At 38.7% G+C, this 10638-nt stretch overlaps 1 protein-coding gene across 1 annotated transcript; it reads right to left on the bottom strand.

The window, feature by feature from the left end:
* Positions 1 to 7823: 7823 nt before the first annotated feature.
* LOC143533788 (uncharacterized) lies at positions 7824 to 10029 on the bottom strand. The gene is made up of 2 exons (XM_077028457.1): positions 9624 to 10029; positions 7824 to 9538 (listed from the first exon to the last, which is right to left on the bottom strand). Exons 1-2 carry the CDS (start codon positions 10027 to 10029, stop codon positions 7824 to 7826), a joined length of 2121 nt encoding a protein of 706 aa, XP_076884572.1.
* Positions 10030 to 10638: the final 609 nt, after the last annotated feature.

Below are 10638 nucleotides of genomic sequence, written 5' to 3'. Positions count from 1 at the left end.
ACATTCAATCTCAAACAACACCACATTTCACACAAAAACCCTAAATCGCCGTCCCCCAATAGTCTCGAACTTCGTCTGTCTTTAACAACACCAACTCCGACCCAACAACCATAAGATAACTATGATACTTCTGTTTTACTCTATTTTGATATAGGTGTTCATTTAGATTAAGGGTTTACGGGTTTGTTAATCAAACTGGTTGATTTAAGGGTTTGGATTTAGGGGTTGGTAATCAAACGGGTTTGGTTTAAGGGATGGATAGAAAACGGGTCTGGGTTACAGGTTTGATGATAAACGGGTTTGGGTTACGGGTTTGATGATGAAACGGGTTTGGGTTACGAGATGGTTAGAAAACGGGTTTGACGATAATCGGGTTTGGGTTTCGGGTTTGTTAGTGAAACGGGTTTGGGTTACGGGATGGTTAGAAAACGGGTTTGGGTTACGGGTTTGTTAGTGAAACAGGTTTGGGTTACGGGATGGTTAGAAAACGGGTTTGGGTTACGGGTTTGATGATGAAACGGGTTTTGGGTTACGGGTTTGACAAGGAGACGGGTTTGGGTAACGGGTTTGACAATAACCGGTTATATTTATCTGTTAAACATAGATGGCGGATACATACATTTTTGGGGACGAAGTACTTGATGTTTACGAGCATTTGAGGTTTGACCCGCAGTTCGATTATCAAATCCGGTTTACGCAGCTTCGGAAAATGGAGCCACAACCTTCCTCGACCTTGTCTGAGGAGTTTATAAAAATGGTTCGAGCGGAAGACAGGAGAGAAAGAATTTTTGGGAAAGATACACCGTGGGAGAGATTGTTTACCGCACAGCAGGGGGCGTACCGGGCTCTCACGTTAGAGTTTTACTCTACGTTCGTTTTCAGGTATTTTTTTTTCCTTTTCAATTAACTTATAGATAAAGTTGATTTAAGAAACATGTAAATATTGTTTCAGGCCACGCTCGGAGGGAGATTTGTAGGTCCCGATTGCTGGTTGAGGGTGCGGATACCAGTCAGGCGGAGGTTCGGTTCCGTATTTTCAGGAATTGGCGTTATCTGTCGATGGAGGAGTTTGCCAGGGCGCTGGGCTTGTACACAATTGAGGATATAACCGCTCCTGTGTATACGGAGAGCATACACGAAACACCAGATGACGTGTTGCGACGTTTTTCGACGGCGATTAGCGATACACCCTGGCCTACTACCCCCGGAGGAGAATACAAGCCAGACGCCAAAGCCTCAGTCATCAGGGATCCGTTGCACAGGTTTGTATACGTATATGTATTATATTATATTATATTAATATTATATTATATTAGTATTATAATATAATATAATATAATATAATATAATATAATATAATATAATATAATATAATATAATATAATATAATATAATATAATATAATATAATAATATTAAATTTTATTGTTTTTTTTGTACAGGTACCTACACAGGCTTATCGCTCATACCGTACAGGGTCGTCACCGGGGGGGGGGGGCAGATCACTGCAACCTTCGTGACCTGATTTTTTTTGCGATGCCTGCTTACGGGGAGACTGCAACCTAGCTCGCTGTTTCGGTGACTACTTCGCCATTTACTCGCATAGGCAGGGCCGCGGGAAATTGGTCGGTGGCACATTCGTTACGCGGATTGCGATTTCTTTGGGCTATGAGAACCTACTAGACGACCTACCCATTCAGCTGCCGCTTCCGCTGCGAGAGTTGGACCGTGGACGGGCATAGGGCATGCAAATCGTCAAGAAGATTAACCGCCGGTATCACCTAGTTACTAATTTCGATTCTCCCCCATACGTAGAGGTCCCACTTGTTGAGCCTCCGCCAATTGAGGATCCGGAGGTGGATATTCAGGGCGCCGAGGTTGACGGTGATGAGGACGAGGAGGACGGTGATCAGGTACGTTATATTTTATCGTTTTATTTATTTTTGTATCTTCGTCTTATTAATGTTAATTTATCGTGTTCATAACAGCCACCGCATCAGCACTCGCAACATGTTCCGCGTACACATCGCGTCGTGCGTTTGGATGCGGCCACTAACTCCCGCCTACTGAGACTAGAGCGACAGGTGAGCTGGATGATTGGTTATTTATCTGCCCAGCAGCATGGAGCCCAGTACGCAGTACCAGCGCCACGTTTCGACGAGATGGGGAGAGACGACGACGCAGGTGGTGCCGCATTTTAGATTTCTTTTTTGTATGTTGTTACTTTTTCCCCGAACTCGTTTGGTTTTTTTTCGAACTCGTAATGTATTAATTATTATTATTTTATAAACCTGGTTATGCGTTATGCTTATTTTGTTCGTTTTCAATTTTAAAATTGTTGTTTCGTTATAAGTTTAAAACAGACAAAAAATCTATTACACCCGACATACAAAAAAAGAAAACAAACATAAGTCGTTATGTACTAATTATTATTATAAAAAAGTCGTTCGTTTTATTTTGTTCGTTATTAATTTTAAAATTGTTTTCTCGTTGTGACCTTCAAAAACCGATCAAAATGACCTTCCAAAACCGATCAAAAAAAGGTTACCCGAGCCAAAAAAATACAAAAGAAACAAAATAAAATTAAAAGACAACAAAAAGACAAAAGCATAATAAAACAAAAATAATAAACAGCAAAATGACAAAAAAACACAACTTTCCAAAACACCCAACCAATAAGCGGCTTATCGCTTGATCCACGGCTTAACGGGAGGGTGTTTAGGAAACAACCCATGGTATATGTAAAAAAACCCCTAACAATATACCAGTTTTGTTAAAATGTTGTCATAAAAATATTGACCGTTTCTAAAGGGGTTTTTTAGATACACCATGGAGTGTTTAGGAAACACCCACCCATTAAGCCACGGATCGGTCGATCCGCCGGTTATGGCTTGGGTGTTTTTGAAAGTTGTGTTTTTTTGTCATTTTGTTGTCTTTTTTGTTATTTTATTATGATTTTGTCATTTTGTTGTCTTTTGTTTTATTTACCCCTTATTTTTGTTTCGTTTGGTTTGTTTTTTTGTGGCTCGGGTTTAACTGTTTCTTGATCGGTTTTGGAAGGTGACAACTAAACAAATATTTTGTATGTAGGGTGAAAAGGAACAAGATTTAGATAATAATAACGACTTATGTTTGTTTTCTTTTTTTGTATGTCGGGTGTGGTAACAGAATTTTTGTCGGTTTTAAACTAATAACGAAACAACAATTTTAAGCATAACGCATGACCAGATTTATAAAATAATAATAATTAATACATTACGAGTTCACAAAAAAAAACCAAACGAGTTCGGGAAAAAGTAACAGCATACAAAAAACAAATCTAAAATGCGGCACCACCCGCGTCGTCATCGCTCCCCCCTCGTCGAAACGTGGCGCTGGTAACATGTACTGGGCTCCATGCTGCTGGGCAGACATACAACCAACAATCCAGGTGATCTGACTGCGCATCTGTGACACGTGACGCTCTAGTCTCCGTAGCCAGGAGTCAGTGGCCGGATCCAAACGCACGGCGCGATGTGTACGCGGAACGCGCTGCGGGTGCTGATGCGGTGGCTGTTATGAACACGATAAGTTAACGTTAATAAGAGAAGATACAAAAAGAAAATTAAACGATAAAATATAACGTACTTGAACACCGTCCTCATCACCGTCAACCTCGGGGCCCTGAATTTCCACCTCCGGCTCCTCGATTGTCGGAGGCTCAACAAGTGGGACCTCTTAGTATGGGGGAGATTCGAAATTAGTGACCAGGTGATACCGGCGGTTAATCTTCTTGACGATTTTCATGCCCTGTGCCCGTCCACGGTCCAGCTCTCGCGGCGGAAGCGGCGGCTGAATGGGTAGGAGCCCCAGTCGGTTCCCGTAGCCCAAAGAAATCGCAATCCGCGTAACGAACGAGCCACCAACCAATTTCCCGCGGCCCTGCCTGTGCGAGTAATTGGCGAAGTAGTCGCCGAAACCGCGACCTAGGTTGCAGTGTCTCCCCGTAAGCAGGCATCGCAAAAAAAACAGGTCACGGAGGTTGCAGTGATCTAAACCCCCGTGACGACCCTGTATGGTGTGAGCGATAAGCCTGTGTAGGTACCTATAAAAAAACAATAAAATATTATATAATATAATATAATATAATATAATATAATATAATATAATATAATATAATATAATATAATATAATATAATATAATATAATATAATATAATATAATATACAAACCTATGGATCGGGTCCCTGATGGCTGAGGCTAATATAATATACATATACAAACCTATGGATCGGGTCCCTGATGGCTGAGGCTTTGCAGTCGCTCGAATTCTCCATCCTGTATAGGCCAAGGTGTATCGCTAATCGCCGTCCAAAAACGTCTCAACACGTCATCTAGTGTTTCGTGTATGCTCTCCGTGTAAACAGAGGCGGTTATATCCACAATTGTGTCCAAGCCTAGCGCTCTGGCAAACTCCTCCATCGACAGATGACCCCAAATCCCGAAAATACGGAACCGAACCTCTGCCCGACTGGTATCCGCACCCTCAACCAGCATCCGGACCTCCGGATCTCCTTCCGGATGTGGCCTGAAACAACATTTACATGTTGGTTAAATAATAATATGTTACTTTATTTATAAGTTAATTGAAAAGGAAAAAAATACCTGAAAACGAACGTTGAGTAAAACTCTAGCGTGAGGACCCGGTAAGCTGGTAGCTCTTCGGTAAACAATCTCTCCCACGGTGTATCCTGTCCAACAATTCTTTCTATTCTGTCTTCCGCTCGAACCATTTTTATAAACTCCCTAGACAAGGTCAAGGTAGGTTTTGGCTCCATTCTCCGAAGCTGCGTAAACTTGATTTGATAATCGGACTCCGGGTCAAACCTCAAATCCTGGTAAATATCAAGTAGTTCGTCCCCTTCAATGTATCTATCCGCCATCTATGCTTAACATATAAATATAACCCGTTATTGTCAAACTCGTAACCCAAACCCGTTTCCGGGTCAAACCGTAACCCAAACCCGATTATTATCAAACCCAAATAAGCCAAAACCATTCCTCTGTTTCGCTAAATCCAAATCCAAACCACAATCCACACAAACACTATCCAATTATCAATTCCACGTCACAATAACTTTTCAATACCTTAACACTCACAAATCCGATCTAATCAATCCATATCATAATCAAATTCACTCTAAATTTGATCTGAACTCAAACCGAAACCAAAATTATAAAAATAAACAATAACAGAGTCTCTAATTACGGATCTACTAATTAAATCAAGAGCAATCGAACAAGGTAACCCAAACTCATTTATCACAAACCCAAACCTGTTAAACATCATACCCGTAAACCAAACCCGTTTTCTATCCATCCCTTAATCCAAACCCTTAAATCAACCAGTTTGATTAACAAACCCGTAAACCCTTAATCTAAATGAACACCTATATCAAAATAGAGTAAAACATAGTTACCTTATTGTTGGCGGGTCTAAGTTGGTGACGAAGTTCGGGGCTATTGGGGGACGGCGAATTAGGGTTTTAGTGTCAAATGTGGTGTTTGTTTGAAATGGAATGTGTAAACTGATGGGGGGCGGCGGGTTAGGGTTGTGTTTAACTTCGATCCGCGGCTTATCGCCCGATCCGCCGCTTAGTGGTGTATATATATATATATTTTTTTTAATTTAACTATCTAAGGTATAAATAAATTTTATATAAAATAATATTATATATTCATAATATATAAACGGATTTATACTAATAAAAACACAAATTTGATATGGAACCAATACTAAATTACAAATTTGAATATATAAACGAATTGAAACTAATAACAATTAACAACACAAATTTTATATTAAACCAATAATAAATTACAAATTTGAATAAATACATCAAAAGACACTGGATATTACATCAAATTCTATACATCAAATTTGAATAAATACAAGTTCAAAATAGCATCAACACAGCAGCTCTTTGCCAGCCCACGGCTACAGGTTTCCCCCACTAGAAATGGTGGATAATCATTACGCCCGGGTATCTCGGCCGACAGCAGCTCCCCAGCCACCCGGAATGTCAATTCCGAAGCACTCCTAGATACACCGGAACTAGTACCGTAAACAGGTACCGTTATGCCCGCATATTTCCTCCATTAGCTGGCCCTTGCGATTTATCATGCAAGCCGACTGTTTGTGGGGACACCGAATTCATCAAAGATCGGTGCCATCTTCCTTATTACATTGGAAACCCACCCCATGGAGGTTGATACGGGACTTTATTATTACAGAGCTACCAATGCTTCCCGACACAATCACCAAAATCCCAAGTAAAGGACACTGTCGGGATATATGAAGGGGGACTACTAAAGTGTTCCGCCTGCTCACGGCAGTTGCACTGGTAGCTCAAAAGTTCAAAATAGCATATACACAGTCATCACTATTATTTTTAAAATATATGTAAACAACCGAATGCAAAAAAACAAGGTTGAAAAATATATATTTTTAAAATCTATTATATATATATATTACTAATGTATATACATTTATATATATATATATACATTTATATATATATATATATATATATATATATATTAAAAATCTATTTTATATATATTATTAATAAATATATATTTATATATATTTTTTTAAAAATCTATTTTATATATATTATTAATAAATATATATTTTTAAAATCTATTTTATATATATTATTAATAAATATATATTTTTTTAAAATCAATTTTATATATGTTTTAAAATCTATTATATATATATATATATATTATTGTTATTTTGTAATAATAACGGACTCTAAATAACATCTATGCAGCCACCACTATTTCAGAACGAAATTATTATGGCTGCATAGAAGCTATTTTTGGACTCTGTCGTCATTATTTTCCGCCAACATATGGTTTTATCTGGGCATTTATTTTGTAATAATAACGGACTCCAAAATAACATTCACACAGCCACCACTATTTCTGAACAAAATTATTATGGCTGTGTAGATGCTATTTTCGGACCCCGTCGTCATTATTTTCTGGTAATGGTGGTGGTTTTGGTAGTATAATCTGGGGGATGTTTTGAGTGAAAGGTTGAGCGTTTATTTTGATTTTGGCGATTTGAACTGTTAGAACCCGTGGGTATTTAACATCTTCAAAAAATAAATTCGATAAGCCGCGTATCGACCACTAAGCCGCGGATCCGATTTACAGCAGAATCCGCCACGGATGGACCCCTAAGCGGCGGATTCGATCTACTTTTTGAAGATATTTATTAATATTTTAATATTACTGGTATTATTTTATATTTAATATATATTTTAATATGATATATTTAATTATTTAAAAAATATAAATTATCGAAAGAAATTTTTTAAATATCATTTCTTATATTTTTTAAATAATTTTTTATCATGTTTTACATTTTTAAATATCGAAATTAAAACTTGTTAACAATATATTATTTTAAAGTTATATATTGTATCGTGTTTTATTTTTTAAATAAACATATTATCAGATATATTTGTTTATAAAATATATTATTGAAAGTATTATTTTAAAAAATAAATTATTTATAAGTTAGATATTTTATCATGTTTTATATTTTTAAATATCAAGTTTTTTATTTTTAAGTATCAAGTTTTATATTTTTAAGTATCAAGTTTTATATTTTTAAATAATTTTTTTTAAATTTATAAAAACACAAATATTATTTTAAAAATTAATTATTTTAAAGTTATATATTTTATCATGTTATTTTTATTTAATAACAAAAACATTTTAATCCTAATTATTGCTAATAATACAAAACATCTCAAACATTTTACAAATCATGCTAAATAAACTGGCTCTTCAGTTTGCACTCGCCAAGTTTCCCTTATTTGCATATACTCTTTTATACGATATTCGTACAAATACCTCCATTCGTTCGTCGCTTCGTTGGCGTATCCTTCCCATTGACGTGCTGGTAGCGGCACGGGGAAATTCCCTTCTAATTGTATGTTGAGCCAATGATTATCCTTAACATTCAACACTACTATTACCGGAATCTGAGATAGTGGTTCCGGACTCATTCTCATTGGGAAGTAACTCTCACCGGAGGTCAGATGGAGGTTGATTAAAACACAGTCATACGTCTGAGCCACTACGTGTCCGTGCCCAGGTAACTTAAACCACCTACTCTTTTGCTGGAATAAAGCAGATGTTGAGTAGTCCAGCGAATCACGAACCGTGTCATAATTACCGGTTATCTCGTAGTTCAACCTTTCGCTCCACCAGGATTTGTTAGTGACCATCTCATTCCTCATGCTTGCTCTGACCTCCTTCCAGTTCTGTTGACGAATGCCTAAGCCGACAGCGATTGCTTTGAAACCGCAATTACCATCTGGTTTTGCATCTTTTATTCCTGAAATGAACGGGTATGCCCGGGTGGAAATGAGGTGCCTATAACATTCTATGATTGGGACGCCCTTAGGGTCGCGCAGTAATGGAAAACCAAGGTCGGTTGGAGTCTCATGCTTTTTAGATGAGCGTTTCGGTGGTTTAGGTATCTTAAACCGGGCATGTGTCTGAGACTGGGAACGCGACAACGATTGGGTGGGGGCTTCGGGTGTTGGTTGTCGTAACATAGAGGGGGCGTAGGAGCTGTGTCTGTGGGGATAAAAAGACATGGAGGGGGGCGTAGGAGCTGTGCCTGTGGGGATCAAATGACGGGGAGGGAGCGTAGGAGCTGTGCCTGTGGGGATCAAATGACGGGGACCCCTGTGGGGATCAGCTGACGGGGACGGGGAGTACGACCTGTATATGTGGGTATCAGTTGACGGGGACGGGGAGCACGAGCTCTGTCTAGGGGTATCTCTTTTCTTGGCTTGTTGGTTTAGATTTGGACGCCCCCTATGGTCCTCTCGTTTCTCAGGCTCCTCCTTGTTTGATTTCCCAGGAAGAACATACATTATCTTTGAGAATAGACTTTTTTTTTGCATTCGGTTGTTTAGTTCTAGAACTTGTTTTTTCACATCTTCCAGTTCCGCTTCTGGTTCTTCGTGTCCAACAGACGCCGGACTGAAATCGAGCTTCCTCCAAAAGGGGTCTATGTCTTTTAATGGAATGTGTATATTGTTAATAGTGTGCCAAGCACACGGTAAGCCCCATGATGTTTGTAACCGGTGGTCGCACTCCACCCCCGTATCTAGCAATGTGTCAAGCAAGGTCAGCTCTTTGTCAAGTTTAGCGATAGCAAAAAGTGACACCCTGTTATGTAGCTTTTGAAACAAAGTCAACTGATGGTACTTCTTGATCCTAACACGGGAGTCTTCAAGGGTCGCACTGATTTCTTCCATTTGGGAATTCACGACTTCAAGGGCAAACGCCGCAATAGAGTCTAGCGAATTGTTCGACCCCGAAAGGTATCTCTTCAAGTTTGCGTGCTGGCCCTCTACTCTGTTTGTTGTATGCTCGCCGAAGTTTAGTCGGTCGTCAATCCAGCACGACATGAACTTCTCTTTGTAGGGTACCAACCAGTTGTCGCGAATATAATACCAAGCCTCTACAAACAAATAATAAAAAAAAACAATTTAAGCAATGTACAACTAGAATCTAAAATCATGTGTACATAAAGGACAAAGACTTACCACGTCTGCCGTGTCCAGCTAACGCTGCTTCCATTTGACCGCAGTTGTAGTCGTACATAGATTTTGTTGGCGACTCATACAGTACTTTCCACCAGTAATTGAATGATTTAGATATATCATCCTGGAAAAGACTCTTATGTTTTCTCTGTATGTTTTGCATGATGTGCCACCTACAAAGGTTTTTGGTAGCATTGGGAAAGACTGTTTCACAGGCATTCATCAAGGCTTGGTCCCTGTCAGTCAGGATGACACGCGGCTCCCTGCAGTCGACGAGCATGTCTTTAAGGCGTTCAAGGGCCCATGTGAAGTTACACTCTTGCTCCCTAAAGATAACTGCGTGCGCAATACAGAAAGACTTTGATGTCGACATCACACCAACAAACTGAACGAATGCCCACTTGTACATGTTGGTGTTGTACGTCGTGTCAATCAGCAACAAATCTGGGAACACACGCCACAACAAAAGAAAACATTCTCCTTCCTATTGGTGGAAGGATTCTCCCATGTGTAAAAGGTAAAACCATGGATTTGAAGAAAGTTTTCAAGTACCTACGTTGGGTTTAACAAAAATTTAATAAATATTACAAATATTCTTATTAAGCATCATTATTATAATAAAAGGATATTATAAATAATATTCTTATTAAATCTTATAGAATATATATATATTTTATATATGATAAAACAAAACAATATATATTCTAAATAATATATATTAAAAAGACACTTAAAAAATAATACTATTCTGAAAACAAGTACCTGCATGGGGGTTTCACCAATTTTATCTTGGTCATCAATAAGCTTCACGACGTTGTATATATCCCTAGTAATACATTTGTTACCGGGAATCCTTTTCTTTATGGCTGACTTAATTTGAGCAGCCCTCAGACCCTGCCTATGCAACGTTGTAACCATATCAATTTCCTCGTCGGTCAGTTGCCTTAGTGCCGGGTGCCCCTCCTCAAACAAAACATGTTCGTGGTTGTGCGTCTCGTTGACAACCTCTAGCTTCCAA

This window comes from Bidens hawaiensis, unplaced genomic scaffold (genome assembly GCF_021521415.1).
Source record: "Bidens hawaiensis isolate Kalapana, Puna unplaced genomic scaffold, B.hawaiensis_p1.1 tig00009917_1, whole genome shotgun sequence".
Classification (NCBI taxonomy): domain Eukaryota; kingdom Viridiplantae; phylum Streptophyta; class Magnoliopsida; order Asterales; family Asteraceae; genus Bidens; species Bidens hawaiensis.
Note: the sequence above shows the minus strand (reverse complement) of the source record. Positions and strands in the feature narration are given on the sequence as shown.

Coding starts and splice junctions, on each gene's coding strand:
- LOC143533788 (XM_077028457.1), bottom strand. CDS start 10,029: ATGTACAAGTGGGCATTCGTTCAGTTTGTTGGTGTGATGTCGACATCA. Junction 9,539..9,623: donor AGCTGGACACGGCAGACGTG/GTAAGTCTTTGT, acceptor ATTTGTTTGTAG/AGGCTTGGTATTATATTCGC.